Source organism: Cetorhinus maximus, chromosome 8 (genome assembly GCF_964194155.1).
Source record: "Cetorhinus maximus chromosome 8, sCetMax3.hap1.1, whole genome shotgun sequence".
NCBI classification, from domain to species: domain Eukaryota; kingdom Metazoa; phylum Chordata; class Chondrichthyes; order Lamniformes; family Cetorhinidae; genus Cetorhinus; species Cetorhinus maximus.
This window is the reverse complement of record NC_135886.1, coordinates 48452360-48472016: the sequence shown is the minus strand read 5'-3', so window position 1 is coordinate 48472016 and position 19657 is coordinate 48452360. Positions and strand designations below refer to the sequence as shown.

General features: G+C 44.6%; 1 protein-coding gene across 1 annotated transcript in view; it reads left to right on the top strand.

The window, feature by feature from the left end:
- The first annotated feature begins 5958 nt into the window (after positions 1–5958).
- LOC144684087 (uncharacterized) overlaps positions 5959–19657 on the top strand; it is a 98241-nt gene continuing 84542 nt past the window's right edge. Inside the window, exons 1-2 of the mRNA XM_078547801.1 lie at positions 5959–6093; positions 11841–11893. Coding sequence (XP_078403927.1) covers positions 5959–6093; positions 11841–11893 — 188 coding nt within the window. The remainder of the gene's footprint in view (positions 6094–11840; positions 11894–19657) is intronic.

Genomic DNA, 19657 nt, shown 5'->3' with positions numbered 1-19657 from the left:
CTCGCCTCTCTCTCCGTGCTCTTTAATGGACTTCTAAAAGGATACATTACTGCATAACAGATTTGTGAGCAAAGTTCTAGCTCATGGAATAAAAGGGACATTAGCAACATGGACACAGAATTGGCTGAGTGACAGGAAACAGAAGTAGATTTTTTTTTATGGATATGTGCTTCACTGACTAGGCCATCATTTATTGCTCATTGCTAATTGCCCTTGAGAAGGTGCTAGTGAGTTGCCTTCTTGAACGGCTGCAGTACATGTAGTGTAGGTACACTCACAGTGGTGTAATGGGAGGGAGTTTCAGGATTTTGACCCAGCGACAGTGAAGGAACGGTGATATATTTCCAAGTCAGAATCGTGAGTGACTGGAAGGGGAACTTCCAGGCGGTGGTGTTTCCAAACATCTGCTGCCCTTGTCCTTCTAGGTGGTAGAGGTCGCAGGTTTGGAAGCTGCTGTCGAAGGAGCCTTGGTGAATTCCTGCAGTGCATCCTGTGGAAGGTACATATTGCTGCTAATGTGCATCGGTGGTGGAGGGAGTGAATGTTTAAGGTGGTGGATTGGGTGATAATCAAGCAGGCTGCTTTGTCCTGGATAGTGTCAAGCTTCTTGAGCATTGTGGGAGCTGCACTCATCCAGGCAAGTGGAGAGTATTGCATCACACTCCTGACTTATGCCTTGTAGATGGTGGACAGGCTTTGGGGAGTCAGGAGGTGAGTTACTCGCCACAGGATTCCGAGACTCTGACCTGTTCTTGTAGCGACAGTATTTATATGGATGGTCCCGTTCAGTTTCTGGGCAATGGTAACCCCCAGGATGTTGATAGTGGGGGATTCAGCAATGGTAATGCCATTGAATGTCAAGAGGAGATGGTTAGATTCTCTCTTGTTAGAGATGGTCATTGCCTGGCACTTGTATGGCGCGAATGTTGCTTGCCACTTGTCAGCCCAAGCCTCAATATTGTCCAGGTCTTGCTGCATTTGGACATGGACTGCTTCAGTATCTAAGGAGTCGCAAATGATGCTGAACATTGTGCAATCATCAGTGAACACCCCCACTTCTAACCTTATGATGGAAGGAAGGTCATTGATAAAGCAGCTGAAGGTGGTTGGGCTGAGGACACTACCCTGAGAAACTCCTGCAGTGATGTCCAGAAACTGAGATGATTGACCTCCAACAACCATATCCATCTTCCTTTGTGCTGGGGCAAGGTTTATAGTGGAGTTCCCCAGGGGTCAGTGTTGTGACCCTTGCTTTTCCTGATCTATATTAATGACATAGACTTCGGTGTAAAAGGCACAATTTCAAATTTTGCGGATGATACAAAACTTGGAAGCATTTGAACTGTGAGGAGGATAGTGTAGAACTTCAAAAAGACATAGGGCTAGATTTTACAGTCAGTGGGCGGGGTGGGGCCCGCTCGCCAACACATAAAATGGTGTGTGGTGACGTCAGGTGGAACTCCCGACATCACCGCGCCCCATTTAAATTTTCAGGAAGGCGGGGGCGCAGCAAAATTAGCTGCGGGCCCGCCGACCTATCAATGGCCAATTGAGGCCATTGACAGATCAATTAAAGTAATTAGTGGACCTCCCCGTCCAACCTTAAGGTTGGTGGGAAGGCCAGGAGCCCTGGCGGGAAGTAGAAAAAACATGAAACCTCATCCACAGGCGGGATGAGGTTTCATGTAGGGTTTTAAAAATTTTAATAAAGTTTTTTTGGAAATTATGAACATGTACCAATTAATGTGACATTGTCACATGAGGGGACATGTAAGGGAATTTTTTTTTTACTATTTTTAATATTTTTGAAAGTAGAGGTGATCTCCCACTTAGCCTCAGGGAGATGAGTGCGCTCTTTCGTCTGCATGTGCAAAAGAGCGCACTCTCGATTTTAGGCATCCCCCCCCTGCCTGCACAGGGAGCGCGTAGCACTTCCTGGTGGATGTCATGCTGGGTGGGCCTTAATTGGCCCACCCACGTAAAATGGCGCCGCGCCTCCGATCGGGGGCACCCTGTGAAACTTTCATTTTGATTAATTGAAGAGAGCCAGCTCAGATTTGTTAAAGGGAAATTGTGTCTGTCTAACCTGATTGAATTCTTTGATGAGGTAACAGAGAACATTGAGTCTAGTAGATGTTGTACATATGGACTTTTGGAAAGTATTCAAGCTTCAGTACCACACAGGTGGCTTGTTAAGGTGGAAGCCCTTGGAATGAAGAGGAAATTATTGTTATAGACATGGAATTGACTCAGTGACAGGAGGCAGAGATTGGCAATGGATGGATATTTTCAGATTGGGAGGATTGTAGGGGTGTTCTCCCAAGGATCAGTTTTGGATCCATTACTCTCTTCAATTTTTATAAATGACCTGGACTCAGGTGTGGGGGACAGCATTATAAAGTTCACAGATGGTATGAAACTTGGCAAAGTAGGAGATAGTGATAAGGATAGTTGTAGATTTCAGAATGATGGGCAGGTTGGTGAAATGAGCAGAAACAAATCAGATGGAGTTCAATGTGGAGAAGTGTGAAGTGATGCACTTCAGGAGGAGTAATGTGGAAAGACAGTACTATAATGGCACAATTTTGAAAAGTAGAGATGTGCTGAGAGACCTTGATGTCCATAGAGACAAATCCTTTGAAGGCAGGAGGGCAAATTGATGAAGTGGTTAAAAAAAGAATATGGGTAACTTGGGTTTATAAATAGATGCATGGACTATAAAAGCAAAGATCATGCTCGAACTCTATTAATTACTAGTTAAACCCTATTTTGAGAATTATGGACTATTCTGGGCACTGCACTTCAGGAAAGATGTAAGAGCCTTAGAAAGGGCACAGAGGAGCTTTACCAGGATATTGCAAGGAATGAAGAGCTTCGGTTATAAAAAGTTCTCCTTACAGCAGAAAATTAAGAGGTGACTTTATGGAAATTTTCAAGATGATGAGAGGTTTTGATGGAGAAAACCTGGTTCCTCTGGTGAGTGGGCCAACCACCAATGGTCATTGATTTCTAATCATTGGAGGGGAGATGAGGAGAATTCTTTTCATTCAAAGAGTTGTTGGGATTTGGAATACTCTACCTGAAAAGATGATGGAAGCTGATTCCATAAATAATTTTTAAAGGAAGTTGGATAGGCACTTGAGGATGAGGAACTTACACTGCATTAATTACCTATTTAAGGGCCTCAAATGGCTGTCCACCAGCCTTCCCACCCTGGACTTAATCATGACAGAGGCAGGAAGTTGGTGGGGCATCCACCTGCCACCCTCCTGCCTGGTTAAATGCCCGCTCACCACCAAACTCGCCTTGGTGAAGGACATTCAATTCCGGCCTATGTGTGTAATTTTGTGCCTAGCCAGGGTTTATGTTGATCGTTCAACAAAGTTGTGCTGGAAGATTGGGCAAACCTACCACCCCAGCCCCAAAACTCAGAGGCCATCTTCCTGATCCAAGATAATTGGCAGGACAGAATTTCCAAGATGACCTTCAGGCCACATGGTTGGGGCAGTCCAAGACAGGGGAGGCCTCCTCTTTCCTTGTGAGGCCCAGAGGAGCACGAGTACTCCTGTCCCCACTAAAGAAAATTTTAAACTTATTTGACAGCATCCTTCCAGTCTCCAGATCAGGTTCTTGGCATGGGTTAAACTGGTATAGGGACAAAATGGTTAAACTGATACAGGGTCACTGTCATAGGGTCACATAGTATAGTGATGCCACATTATGGTGTCATGTGGTACAGTGACGTTGTGACATGGGAGCAACATTTTTTTTATATATTCACTGGATGCGGCATCGCTGGCTAGGCCAGCATTTATTACCTATTCCTAATTGCCCTTGAGAAGGTGGTTGTGAACCATGTTCCTGAACCACTACAGCCCATGTGGTGTAGGTACGCCCACGGTATTGGGGCAGCCTAGGTGGGCTGCCTAGGTGTTCCAATGCACGAGTCACAAAAAGTTAGCATGCCGGGACAGCAAGTAATTAAGAAGGCTAATGGAATGCTCTCCTTTATTACGAGGGGAATTGAACATAAAAGTAAGGATGTTATACTTCAGTTATACAGGGCATTGGTTAGACCACATCTCGAATATTGTGTGCAATTTTGGTCTCCTTATTTAAGGAAGAATGTAAATACATAGGAGGCGTTTCAGGGGAGGTTTATGAGATAAATACCTGGAATGAGTGGGTTGTCTTATGAGGAAAGGTTGGACAGACTGGACTTGTTTCCACTGGAGTTTAGAAGAGTGAGAGGTGATTTGATTGAAGTATTACAAGATCCTGAACCATACTGACAAGGTGGACATGGGAAGGATGTTTCCTCTTGTGGGTTAGTCCAGAACTAGGGGGCACAGTTTTAAAATTAGGGGTTGCCCCTTTAGGGCAAAAATGAAGCAAAACTTTTTCTCTCAGAGGATTGTGCAACTTTGGAACTCTCTGCCTCAGAAGGCGGCGGAGGCGGGGTCATTGAATATTTTTAAGGCGGAGGTAGATAGATTGTTGTTAGGCAAGGGAATCAAAGTTTATCAGGGGTAGATGGGAATGTGGAATTCGAAACACAAACAGATCAGCCATAATCTTACTGAATGGCAGAGCAAGCTCGAGGGGCTAAATGGCCTACTTCTGCTCCTATTTTGTATGTTCATATGAATGCTACTTGCCACTTGTTAGCCCAAGCCTGGATTTTGTCCAGGTCTCATTACCCTGAGGAACTCCTACAGTGATGTCCTGGAACTGAGATGATTGACCTCCAACAACCACAACCATCTTCCTTTGTGTTAGGTATGACTCCAAACAGCAGAGAATTTCCCCCCTGATTCCCATTGACTCCAATTTTGCTAGGGCTCCTTGATGCCACACTCGGTCAAATGCTGCCTTGATGTCACTCTCACCTGACCTCTGGAGTTCAGCTCTTGTCTATGTTTGAACCAAGGCAAAACCCAAACTGAGTGTCAGTGAGCAGGTTTTTGCTAAGCAAGTGCCGCTTGATCTTACTGCTTGGCCTGGTCATCCTCCCATTGTCACCTACCACCACACTCACATTTACCTTCACTTTTTCTCAGGCCCACTTTCATCCTGCTCCTCACCCTTACTCTCACCTCTGCCCATGCCCTTACCCTCATTCAAACTCTAACTCACTCTCACCCTCTCCACCCTCACTCATACTCACCTTGACTGGCACCCTCACCACCAGCCTCACCATCACTTTTACTCAAACAGTCACCGTCACACTGAATGCAGAGCAATTCTCTCACTCTCCTCAATGCCACTTTGAGGCACGCCCATTCTCTCACTCTCCTCACATTGTCACTCTGAAGCACACCCATTCTCTCACTCTCCACACTGTCACTCTGAAGTACACCCATTCCCTCACTCTCCTGACCATCACTCTGAAGCACACCCATTCTCTCACTCCCCACACTGTCACTCTGAAGCACACCCATTCTCTCACTCCCCACACTGTCACTCTGAAGCACACCCATTCTCTCACTCCCCACACTGTCACTCTGAAGCACACCCATTCTCTCACTTTAATTTTCAAGGATCTGAGCCTGTCCAATATCTCAGTGGGTAAATACACAGCACAATCCAGTACTTAGCATCACAAGTCAGGGAACATCTAGATTTCATTTGATTCCAGCTTGTGCAAGGATTCTTTAGTTGGACTCAGTGCTATTATTTTAGAGAGGAAAATTTAGCCATGGATGTACCTTCTGTCTATTGAGCCCAGGGTAGAAGCACCCTTACTCTGCAGCTCTCTGCATTGTGTTGTGCTTGACCTGAGAGCATCCAGTGTTGACATTGAGTAACCCGCCTCACTAAGAAATCACAAAAATTAGCAAATCAGTTTAAAAATAAAAGTTTTCAAGATCCACTCAGCGTCCTTCCTCACAAATTTTCTTGATTTTCACTTTCTGAGGTAAAAAGTCTCATTTTTTGCTGACAGGTTTGTGAAGGAAGATGAGCTCTCCGCAGAAGCTGTCGTTCACCCTCCAACACTCTCAGTCTGCCTCCTCCCTTCTTTCATTGCCCACGGCACCCAGAGACAATGCCCTACATCTGTGGGGACAGAAGGACATTGCCCTGTCCTCAGAGGTAAGTGAGGGAATCCAGCTCAGTTCAGTCGCTTACCGATTCTGCCACTCAATGTATCGTTCGTGTTTGATTGAAGGATATAGAAACCAAATGGTTTTATAGGTAATATTTGGCCCATGTGATCTCTTGAACTGGTTTCAAGAGTGTCAGAGAGGAACTGTCCAGAGTATTTTTCCATTGTTGCCCTTTTTGTTTGTCTCTGTTTTTTGCTTCTCCCAGGAGATGGCATAGCTGCAGGAGGGGGAAGTGGGGTTGAGTGGTTGGGTGATGCGATGAACGGCATTGGAAAGTACCTGGTCATGACACTCTGGTCATCCTGAGTGTGGGGCAGGCTTGATAGACTAGCTGGCCTTTTCCTTCCAGTCCATTTCATTTGTTCGTATGTTCTATGGATTCAGTGTTCTGTTTAAAATGATTAGAATGTAACATGCTACCATTCAGGGCGACCGAAAACTCATATCACCACAATTTGGGTCCTACATGGTACATCATGTTGCAGGTTATGGTGAGTGGTGGCATGAACACTGAATTACTTGTGTCAAAGAATGTTACATGGTAGGGTCATGATAACACACAGCGATGGGAGACATGAAGGGCAGGGTCACTGCAGTGTTGAGGAGGGCTCATAGAGCAGGCTTTCAGGCTCATTGTTGTATTCATACTGCTTAACATGGTTATTTTCTAGCTCCTTAAAACTGTATTTAACTTAACTTTAACTGCCATGAATTGTTTGTGTGTAAAGAACATGATATTCTTGATGTGAGTCAAGATAGTTTTACCTCTGGGTTCACCTGTCTTCCCTTGTATAACACACTGATAAAATCATTTCTCCCAGGTATATCGTGTCCATTCTCACCTTAGCACGAGGTGTTGGATTGAGCCTTCCAAAAGTAATTGCTTGCAGTGTCCTACAGACATCAGTATGGGTCAGATTCAGACCCGACCGCAGGGGTGAAATTCCAGTGTCTAATAATGTCACCCAGCCTCATTTAACCTCCATGGGCCTCTTTCCCCCTCCATTCTTGGTCCAAAGGGCCACTCTGTATAGCAGAGCTAAACGGCGAGATTGCCCTCCATCAGTACTGAATCCCCACCGCACCCCAAGATTGAAGTCCCAGAGATGGAATCAGTGCAACCATAATGCAATCAGCAGTGAGGGAAAGAAGTAGATACACGTTGAGAAAGAGGAGTGGGTTGGGGATCGCAGAAGCAGGGGATGTTCCACTGAATCCCACCTCCAACAGTGAAACCGCTTCAAAGGGAAATCCAAGCCCTGTTGCCCACCTTACAGCTTTGAAAGTTTCCCACAATCGACTTGCAAAGGAAGTTATTTGGTCAAAGGTTGGAAGGGTTGCTGTGGGAGAAGTTCAGGTTCGGAAAGCTCTTTTCCTCCATGGGTCCTACACTCCCGGTGGGAAGCTTCACTGGGAGGCAAGGCTACCACACTGCAGTGTCAATTCTCCAACTCAAGCTCCTGTTCAGCAGGACTTCCCACTAGGAACCTGGGAGAACTCAATTAATCTTCATGTACCTTCTCCATTCTGCAGGTTGCTGTCCAAAGCCCCTTCACACTTTCTCATCCCTGTACAGGTTTATGGTTCCAGGAGTTGAAAGGAAGAACTTGCATTTATATGACACCTTTCTTGACCTCAGGCCACTTAAAGGCACTATACAGCCAATTAAGACTTTTTGAAGTGTAGTCACTGTTGCCAGGAAATGAGGCAACCAGTTTGTGCACAGACAATCTGACAATTACCAAATAATCTATTTTAGTGATGCTGGTTGAGGGATTAATATTGGCCAGGACATCAGGGAGAACCACACCCCACCCCCGCTCTCCTTTGAATAGTGCTGTGGGATATTTTTACATCCACCTGAGAAGACAGACAGTATTGACCCTTTGCCTGTTATTGACATTTTCTGCTAATTTGCTTTCAGACAGTGCTGACCTTTATCCTGCTATTAACACCTACTCTGGATCAAAGCTTTAATCTTTAATGTTATAATAACTGCTCCCTTTGTCTTGTGTTCCATGACATCTTTGTCATTTAATTTCTTCCACCCCTAATCTATTCTTGATCTTCTATTCTCCTCCACCTGCCCCCTCCCCTTTATTCAATAGCATAAAGCCCATCACAGTTCTACCTCTCTCTCATTCTGAAGGAGAGTCATATTGGATGCTGTTTGTCTCTCCACAGATGCTCCCAGACCTGCTGAGTTTTTCCAGCATATTTTATTTTTATTTAAGACAGACGGGGCCTTAGTTTAATGCCTCATCTGAAAGACAATGCCTCTGACAGTTAAGCACTTCCTCAGTACTGTGCTAAAGTGTCAGCCTACATTTTTGTGTTGAAGTCTCTGGAGTAGGATTTGAATCCATAACCTTCTGACTCTGACTCTGTATGGGCGCATGTATGAGACCCACACCATCCACATTGTGTAATAGGTGTGCCTGCATTGGCTAATGTGCCACAGGTGGATGAATTTTTAAAAAATGGTGGACGAACAAAAAAAAATCTGGAATTAAAAGTCTGATGATCACCATGAAACCATTGCTGATTGTTGTAAAAACCCATCTGGTTCACTAATGTCCTTTAGGGAAGGAAATCTGTCGTCCTTACCTGGTCTGGCCTACATATGACACCAGACCCACAGCAATGTGGTTGACTCTTAAATGCCCTCTGAAATGGCCTAGCAAGCCACTCAGTTGTAACAAACCATTACAATGTCTCAAAAAAGGAATGAAATCGGATGGACCGCCCGGCATTGACCTAGGCACTGGAAACAACAACGACAAACTTAGCCCTGTCGACCTTGCAAAGTCCTCCTTAGTAACATCTGGGGGCTAGTGCCAAAATTGGGAGAGCTGTCTCAAAGGCTTGTCAAGCAACAGCCTTATATAGGCATCCTCATGGAATCATACTTTACAGATAATGTCCCAGACACCGCCATCTCCATCCCTGGGTATGTCCTGTCCCACCAGCACAGTGGTATCCAGTCAGGAGGGAGTTGCCCTGGGAGTCCTCAACATCGACTTCTGACCCCATGAAGTCTCATGGCATCAGGTCAAACATGGGCAAGGGTTTCCTGCTGATTACCTCATGCCGCCCTCCTGCAGCTGATGAATCAGTACTCCTCCACATTGAACACCACTTGGAGGAAGCACTGAGGGTGGCAAGGGCACAGAATGTACTCTGGGTGGGGGACTTCAATGTCCAGACCAAGAGTGGCTCGGTAGCGCCACTACTGACCGAGCTGGCCGAGTCCTAAATGACATAGCTGTTTGACTGGGTGTGTGGCAGGTGGTGAGGAAACTAACAAGAGGAAAAAACGTACTTGACCTCATCCTCACCAACCTGCCTACCACAGATGCATCTGTCCATGACAGTATCGGTAGGAGTGACAATAGCACAGTCCTTGTGGAGATGAAGTCCTGCCTTCACATTGAGGATACCCTCCTTCTTGTTGTGTGGCACTAACATCCTGCTAAATGGGATAGATTTTGAATAGCTCTAGAAACTCAAGACTGGGCATCCATGAGGTGCTGTGGGACATCAGCAGCAGCAGAATTGTACTCAAACACAGTGTGTAACCTCTTGGCTCAGCATATCCCCCATTTTACCATTACCATCAAGCCAGGGGATTAACCTTGGATCAATGAAGAGTGCAGGAGGGCATGCCAGCAACAACACCAGGCATACCTAAAAATGAGGTGTCAACCTGGTGAAGCTATAACACAGGACTACTTGTGTGCCAAACAGGATAAGCAACAAGTGATAGATGGGGCTAAGTGATCCCACAACCAACGGATCAGATCTAAGCTCTGCAGATCTTCCATATCCAGTCGTGAATGGTGGTGGACAATTAAACAACTCACTGGAGGAGGATACTCCACAAATATCCCCATCCTCAATGCTGGAGGAGCCCAGCACGTCAGTGCAAAAGATAAGGCTGAAACATTTGCAACAATCTTCAGCCAGAAGTGCTGAGTGGATGATCCATCTCGGCCTCCTCCGGAGGTCCCCAGCATCACAGATGCCAGTCTTCAGCCAATTTGATTCACTCCACATGATATCAAGAAACGGCTAAAGGCACTGGATAGTGCAAAGGCTATGGGCCCTGACAATATTCCGGCAGTAGTACTGAAGTCTTGCACTCCAGAACTTGCTGCACTCCTAGACAAGCTATACCAGTATGGCTACAAAACTGACATCTACCCGGCTAAGAGGAAATTTGCCCAGGTATGTCCTGTACACAAAAAACAGGACAAATCCACCCCAGCCAAGTACCACCCCAGGAGTCTACCCTCGATCATCAGTAAAGTAATGGAAGTGATTATCAACAGTGCTATCAAACGGCACTTGCTTAGCAATAACCTGTTCACTGGTGCCCAGTTTGGGTTCCACCAGGGCCACTCAGCTCTTGACCTTATTATAGCCTTGGTTCAAACATGGACAAAAGAGCTGAACTCCCAGGATGAGATGAGAGTGACTGCCATTGACATCAAGGCCACGTTTGGCCAAGTGTGGCATCAGGGAGCCCTAGCAAAACTGGAGTCAATGGGAATCAGGGGGAAAACTCCCCATTGGTTGGAGTCATACCTAGCACAAAGGAAGATGGTTGTGGTTGTTGGAGGTCAATCATCTCAGCTCCAGGACATCACTCCAGGAGTTCCTCAGTGTAGTGTACTTGGCCCAACAATTTTCAGTTGCTTCATCAATAACCTTCCTTCCATCATAAGGTCAGAATTGGGGATATTTGCTGATAATTGCACAATGTTCAGCACAATTTGCGACTCCTCAGATACTGAAGCAGTCCATGTCCAAATGTAGGAAGAACTGGACAATATTGAGGCTTGGGCTGACAAGTGCCAGGTAACATTCATGCCACACATGTGCCAGGCAATGAACATCTCCAACAAGAGAGAATCTAACCATCGCCCCTTGATGTATTACCATCACTTAATTCCCCACTATCAACATCCTGGGGGTTCCCATTGACCAGAAACTGAACTGAACTAGCCATATAAACACTTGGGCAACAAAGGCAGGTCAGAAGTTAGGAATCCTGCGACAAGTAACTCACCTCCTGACTCTCCAAAGCCTGTCCACCATCTACAAGGCACAAGTCAGGAGTGTGATGGAATACTCCCCACTTGCATGGATGAGTGCAGCTCCCACAACACTCAAAAAAATTGACACCATCCAGGACAAAGCAGTCTGCTTGATTGGCACCACATCCACAAACAATCATTCCCTCCACCACCGATGCCAGTAGCAGCAGCGTGTGCCATCTACAAGATGCACTGCAGAAACTCACCAAGGCTCCTTAGACACCAGCTTCCAAACCTACGACCGCTACCATCTAGAAGGACAAGGGCAACAGATAGATGGGAACATCATCACCTGGAAGTTCCCCTCCAAGTCATTCACCATTCTGACTTGGAAATCTATCATCGTTCCTTCACTGTTGCTGGGTCAAAATCCAGGAACTCCCTCCCTAAAGCACTGTAGGTGCACGTAAACAACAGGCACTGCAGTCGTTCAAGAAAGCAGCTCACTACCACCTTCTCAAGAACAACTAGGGATGGGCAATAAATGCTGGCCCAGCCAGCGAAGCCCACATCCCCTGAATGAATGAAAAAAAAACATTGAGCCAAAATTGATGTTATACCTGCCCATTTCATGGTATCCGGCATTCATGGTTGTCTTCACCTCTCTTTTGATCTCTTCAATTTTGTCTTGTAGGTCACAATCGATGAGCAGCAGCCTGGGCTGAGGGAAGGTTTTGTTCTACTCAGGTGAGATGGAATTTCTGTTCCGCCTACAGTGTTATCTTTATACCTGAGGTAATTGTTCATATCAGTGGAAAGTGGGACCCACAGGAACAAGCATCAGAGGGTTAGCTGAGGAGCGGGGTGATTGAATCCACCAAAGCACTAAATTCAAACAGGTAGGACCTTAAAAGAGGAAGAGGAGCTGACCTACATTGGAACAGCGGCCAGAAACTGAGAGAATCAAAGGGCTGTCTTCCTCCCCTATTTGCAGTGCCTCATCCTCACTGGCACCACAATGTCTCTGACTGAGCCTAAGTCAATGTCCTCAGGAGAGAGGGGAAAACATTCATGGTCTCTTGTCACTTTTCCTTGGGTTTGCCTGCATGTCTTTGCCAGTGGGGAAATAGGCTTTTAAAGTGCTTATGGTGCTCTTGAAATATTTTCTGTGCAATTCTGATTCAGAGAACATGTTGTTACAATCCCCGTAGGGACCGATAAAGAGATATGAATTTCCCAGCAACCGATGGAAATAATTGCACAAGATTTCACATTCTAAGACTTTTACTGTAACAGACAAACTAAAATGTGGTGTATGATTTCAGTGCCAGTGTGACGTTAGGTATGTAGGCCGTACATCCCAAAGACTGGCAGATCGCATAAAACAGCATGTCCCAGCCGCTGTTTGCAATGGGCAGGGTACAGGCTGTATCAAACCAGCCCATGCTTGCAAAACTCAAAACATGGTGTCCAACATTAGATGTGATTCCGTGATTAGACAACATTTGCTAAATAATCTTCATTGTGCTAAGAATTACACTGACAGCCAATTTAAGATTGTCAGTCAGGCTCACAGTATGGCTCATTTGTGTGTACTGGGAGCTACATATATTAATGCACAGGGCCCTTTTCTTTGCAGACAGAATGAGCATGAACACACATTGCGCTCATTTCAACAGAACAAAATAAGCGATAGCCATTCACTTGTTCAGGGCAATACCTTGACCAATCAGAGTCAAGCTGTCTGGTTTAAATTTCAAACAATGCTTGGCAGTTAGCTGTCAGTTACTATTTACTGTGCGTTCTTCATGGCAACGCCTCTACCAATTAGAGTCCACTTGCCAACCAATCAGCACTCTCTTCTCATACAGTATAAAGTTGTTGCTTCCCCTGACATTGGTATTCTTGCGATTGTCTGCAAGACGAAAAGTTTCAACAAAGTGTCTTTTCTCAGCAACACTCAAAATCAATGTAGATGACATATTACTTAATAGGCAACTAATGCACCAAATTAAATAAAAAAGTACTTCACAATTAACTAATTCACTCAACCGAAATATCTTATTTCACACTCCCAGCAGATATGTAGCTGTGAAAATTTAATTTCAATCTCTTCCCAGCACTTCAGCGGGCTCCCTTCTCCCTGCCACATCAGGTCAAAGTCTCCTAGGACAGAACCTTGTCCAATCCCCCGTGACAACATTGGTGGCAGGGGGCATTTAATCAGTTGGGAGGGTGGCAGGTGGGGACCACACCACCTTCCTGCCTCCACCCCAAATATGTCCATGGGCAGTCAATTGAAAGCCTTCCAGCTCCACTGCCGATTGAGGCCTTAAATGGCGGGGGACCCGCCATCTGGGGAGCAAGCCAGCAATCCTGGGGAGGGCTGCTTGCAGGCTTGTTGAGGGGGTGGCGGATGTCGGGGTGATGCTGTTCCCTCATTCAAAGGCATTCAGTGCCAGATTGAGGTACCTGGCATCGAGAAGGGGGGGCCTCCTCCCTGCCCTTGCTGCAACAATACTAGGCCTCAGGTGGGTATTGTACCAGCAGCAGCCACGGCCTCCCCAGTAGTGCTGCTGTTCAATAGAGTTTCCAGCCTCTGATTGGCTGGCAGCCGATGGGGGGCAGAGCTTCCACCCCTCCCGGGCTTCTCAGAATAAGGGGCAGGTCATTTAGGACTGAGATGAGGGGGAATTTCTTCACTCAGAGGGTGGTGAATTTTTGGAATTCTCTGCCTCAGAAGGCTGTGGAGGCTCAGTCATTGAGCATGTTCAAGACTGAGATCGATAGATTTCTACATATTAAAGACACCAAGGGATATGGGGATAGTGCAAGAAAATGGTGTGGAAGTAGAAGACCAGCCAGTATCTCATTGAATGGCGGAGTGGGCTCAAAGGGCTGAATGGCCTACTCCTGCTTCTATTCCTTATGTTCTTATGTGCCAGACTCTTACTCTACACCTCCCCCAAATCTTTATACAAACATACAGACATACGAATAAGGAGCAGGAGGAGGCTATTCAGCAACCCCCCCAAGCCTGCTTCGCCATTTAATAAGGTCATGTCTGATCTGATAGTAACTTCAGGTCTGCATCCCTCCTACCCCCGATAACCTTTCACCCCCTTGATTGCCAAGAATCTATCTACCTCTCCCTTAAAAATATTCAAAGGCTCTGCTGCCTTTCAGGAAGAAAGTTCCAAAGACTCATGAATCTCTGAGTAAAAAAAATTGCCTCATCTCTGTTTTAAATGGACGACCCTTTACTTTTAAACAGTGACCCCTAGTTCTAGATTCTTCCACAAGAGGAAACATCCTCTCCACATCCAACTTGTCAAGATCCCTCAGGATTTTATATGTTTCAATCAAGTCGCCTCTTACTCTTCTAAATCCAGCGGATACAAGCCTCGTCTGTCCAACCTTTGCTCATAAGACAGCCCACCCATTCCAGGTATTAGTCTGGTAAGCCTTCTCTGAACTGCTTCTAATGCACTTACATCCATCCTTAAATAAGGTGACCAATACTGTACACAGTACTCCAAATGTGGTCTCACTAGTGCCCTGTGCAACTGAAGAATAATCTCCCAACTTTTGTATTCAATTCCCCTTGCAATAAATGATAACATTCTGTTATCTTTCCTAATTACTTGCTGTACCTGCAGGCTAGCCTTTTGTGATTCATGCACTAGGACACCCAGATCCCTCTGCTCCTCAGAGCTCCACAATCTCTCACCATTTAGATAATATGCTTCTCTTTTATTCTTCCTGTCAAAATGGACAATTTCACATTTACCCACATTATACTCCATTTGCCAAATCTTTTCCCATTCACTTAACCCATCCATATCTGCTTGTAGCCTCCTTATATCCTCTTCACAACTTACTTTCCTACCTATCTTTGTGTCATCAGCAAATTTGGCAACCATCCCATCCATCCCTTTGCCCAAGTAATTTATATAAATTGTAAACAGTTGAAGTCCCAGCACTGATCTTTGTGGCATGCCACCCATTACATCTTGCCAACCTGAATGCCTACTCTCTACTTCCTGTTAGCCAGCAATCTTCTATCCATGCCAATATGTTACCCCCTGTACTATGAGCTTTTATTTGCTTCAATGACCTCTGATATGACACTTTATCAAATGCCTTCTGGAAATCTAAGCACAGTACATCCACTGGTTCCCCTTTATCCATGGCCCATGTTACTTCCTCAAAGAACTCCAATAAGTTGGGTAAACACAATTTTCATTGCACAAAACCATGTTGACTCTGCCTGATGACCTTGAGTTTATCCAAGTGCCCTGCTATAGCTTCTTTAATAATAGCTTCTAATGATTTTCCTACGACAGATATTAAACTAACTGGCCTGTAGTTTGCTACTTTCTGTCTCCCTCCCATTTTCAATAATGGAGTTACATTTGCTATCTCCCAATCTAATGGGACCTTCCCCGAATCTAGGGAGTTTTGGAAAATTAAAACCAGTGAATCAACTATCTCACCAGACACTTCTTTCCTAGGATGAAATCCATCAGGACCCTGGCTCTTGTCAGCCCGCAGCTCCAACAATTTACTCAGTACCACTTCTCTGGTGGCTGTCATTTTTCTGACTTCCTTCCCCACTTCCGTTTCCTGTGTTATAGCTGCTTCTGGGATGTTAGTTGTATCCTCTGTAGTGAAAACTGATGCAAAATTCCGGTTCAATTCATCTGCCATTTCCTTGTTTTCCATTATCAATTCTCCAGACTCACTTTCTAAAGGACCAATGCTCACTTTGTTAACTCTTTTTTACATATTTATAAAAACTCAACATATGTTTTTATATTTCTGGCTAGCTTTCTCTCAAGCTCTAATTTTTCCCTCCCTATTAGTCTTTTAGTTGTTCTTTTTTGTTCCTTATATTCTGTCCAATCTTTTGGCTTCCCACCTATGTTTGCACAATTATATGTTTTTTCTTTAAGTTTGATACTATCTTTAACATTTCTTGTTAACCATGGTTGGTGTGTCTGTCCCTTGGACTTTCCCTTACTCATTGGAATGTATCTGTTCTGTGCATTCTGAAATATCTCCTTAAATATTAGCCACTTCATTTCTATTGACCTATCCCTTAAACTAGTTTGCCAATTCACTTTAGCCAGCTCAACTTTCATGCCCTCATAATTGCCCTTATTTAAGTTTAAAAACTTAGCCTTGGATCCATTTCTCTCTCCCTTAAACCAAATGTAAAATTCAATCATATTATGGTCACTGCTACCTAGGGGCACCTTCGCCATGAGATTATTAATTACTCCCATCTCATTGCACAATACCAGGTCTGGTATTGCCTGCTATCTGGTTGGCTCCAAAACATACTGTTCTAAGAAACTATCCCAAAAACATTCAATGTTCTCCTCATCTAGGCTATTTTTGCCCATCTGACTTTTCCAGTCTATATGTAAATTAAAATCTCCTATGATTATCGCCGTGCCTTTCTGACAAGCTCCAATTATTTCTTCCTTTATACTCAACCCTATCATGTGGTTACTGTTAGGGGCCTGTACACAACTCCCACAAGCAACTTCTTGCCTTTACCATTTCTCATCTCTACCCAAACTGTTTCCACATCCTGGTTTCCTGAACTTCGGTCATCCCTCACTATTGTGCTGATACCATCATTAACTAACAAAGCCTCCCCTCCACCTTTTCCTCGCTTCCTGTCCTTCCTAAATACCCTGTACCCTTCAATATTCAGGTCCTAATTGATGTCCTCCTGCAGCCATGTCTCCGTAATGGCTATCAAATCGTATTTACTTATTTCTATCTGCACTCTCAGTTCACCTGTTTTGTTTTGAATGCTACGGGCATTCAGATACAGAGCTTTTAGTTTTATCCTTTTATTCTCTTTATAACATCTAGTTTTGTCTGTTGATTTAGTTAGATTTGTACTCTCTATCCCTTTCTGTCACAGTCTGCTTTTCATTTCCTGTAATAATACTGTTTCCTTTTGTCTTGTCTTTGCTCTGCTACAAGTTATCCCAGTTTGCCCCATGTATTACATCATTACTATGACACAATCTCCCCCCTCAAGTCTCTGAGTTTATAGGTTCAGGTGGCCCGGAGTCCTTATAACTTTTCCATATCTTGTTCTTACTACTGTCAGAGGAGTGGTAGGCTCTACCACTGCAGGTAAACTTTGTTGAATTGGAAGCTGTTCTGGCATCTGATTGTCTCCATTGCACTATGGAAGAGACCTTTGAGGGATGAGGAGGAGACTCCTCCTGTTTCTCCTGACCGTACCCTCTAGGGTGCCAACCAGGTCTGACCGGGGTTGGTATTATCTTTCTGGATGATAGTGCCCTCTCTCTCCAGGTCTTTAATCCAGACCTTGTTGTCCTTTTGTAGTTATGGTAAGTGTCTGGTGTGCTACCTTTTGTTGTAGGCGGAAGTCTATTTCTGCCTATAGGACTGCTCTCTGTCTTGGATATCCTGATAATTCTTGGCTACCAACCCTGGTATTAGTTTCTTCAGCAGGATTGGAAGTTGTTTGCTGAGGTTTCCGCCCATCAGGTGTTCAGATGGGTCTAGGCCTTCAAAGGGGTGGACCTGGAGAGTAATAGTGCTGTTTGGGAGTCTTTGTTCTTTTTTTAGGAGTGTTTTTATAGTGCGGACCCCTCTTTCGGTTTCCCAGTTTGACTGTGGGTATCTTGGGGAGCTGTTACGATGCTGGAAGAAGGATGTGAATGCAAATTGGGTGAAGTACTCATTTGAAAATTGTGGGCCGTTATCGGACACAATCTTGATGTTTTGGATTTGCACATTTTCCCGAAGTGTTCTATTTGGTTACATTGAAAGTATTGGGCTGAAATTGCCGGACATTGATCACACCTGTGGGGGCGCTTTGCTCCACAGCACTGGCATGGTTGCTATTCTGGTCAGTTAGGGCATTGTTTCCCTTGGCCTGGAGTGTCCCTGTTTCTGTGCTGTTTCAATAACTGGACTGAACTGGTGAGGTTTACTTTGTACCACAGTTTGCATTCTCGCCTTCATATGGATCTGTGCTGTAAACAGATTTCGGATTGCCTGACAATCTGGATGGCTTTCTCAAGTTTTAGATCTTCCTTCGCTTGAAGCATGTCTGAGAGTACAGTACCCGCCAGTCCTACAACTACGCTATCCCTGATTAGCTCTGATTTCAGGTCACCATAATCACAGCCTTCAGCTGTACAGCTCATTAATGAAGGAATCGATAGGCTGCTGGACAGGTTTATTAAATTTAGCCCTTTCAAGGATTTTGTTAATTCTGAGGTTAAAATAAGCATCGAATGATTTTAAAACTTTATCAAATTTTGCAGACGATTCACTGATTCTTTGTCTGGCTATTATATCATTGGCTATCAGGCCTACCAAATAAAGCAGTGTGTTAACTTGTTCAGCTTCTGTCTTTTTATCCAGGCCTGAAGCAATCATGTATCCAAGGAACCTCTTTCCAAAGTCTCCAATTATCTGATTGATCTGGACCTTGGATAAGTCCAAATTGATCGGGAAGAGTGGATTTCTGATCCATGGTTAAAATTTTTAAATTGCAGGTTCGGCTTTAAGAGGTTCCTGAAAATCTGAGATGATGCCACCTTACGCTTCTACACAAAGGGTTCTCCCAAGCTTACCGGTTTTGGCGGCCTCTGCAGTAATGGTGTTTGCAATCTCAGCGTTTACATTTTTTTTCAACAATGGCTGTGTGGATCAATTGGTTAGAGTCTTCCCCACTTTAATGCAATATTCTTGAGTCTTGAAAGTGCCAATTTCTGGCTTTTGCTGGGTTTTTGAAGTTACCTACTCAGTCGTGATTAATTTTTAAGTATTTGTAACTTTCTTCTTTGTTCAAATGCTGCCTTGGGAATTGGTTTTCTTGGACTGCGATTTAAATGGAAATTTCTGACCACTGCAGTATTTAACTTTTTTTCAGCACTTGTGTTGTCCAGGAATTTAAATTTTTAGCTCATCCCTGCTGGGTCTGCTCACTCTGCTCACTCTGGATATTGAAGCTGGACTTCCATGGGATTCAAAGGAATTTTCTGCTGCAGTGAGGAATTTAGTTTCTGCCTTCAGCTTCCAAGCCTTTCTTTGGAACTTTTCTCTGGTGATTTCCTTCTGCATTTTCACTTCTTGAGCTTTACTTCAGGTCAGAATGCTTCTTTGATTTTTCCTTCAGTTTTCTAGGCTTTAAATTTTTTTCTGCAGTCTGTGTGAGGAGTTGAGTAGTTCCATTCACTGCCACTATGTTCTAAGGTGCTGGGCATAGTTCGGTATGTCTTATTAAGGTATTCATAGTCTTAGGCAGTTCAACAGTAAGTATTTATCAACTATTAGAAACTATAAATGTAGGTACAGTAAAGGTCCAAGCTAGGAGCTGTCTCTATGCTTGCTTCTACACATGGCTTTGTCCAACACTACATTGACCCCCAGGCGCGAGTCATACGTTCTCTTACATCACTGTATGGGCGATACTTTACTCAGTCTGACATTAACCCATTATGTGCC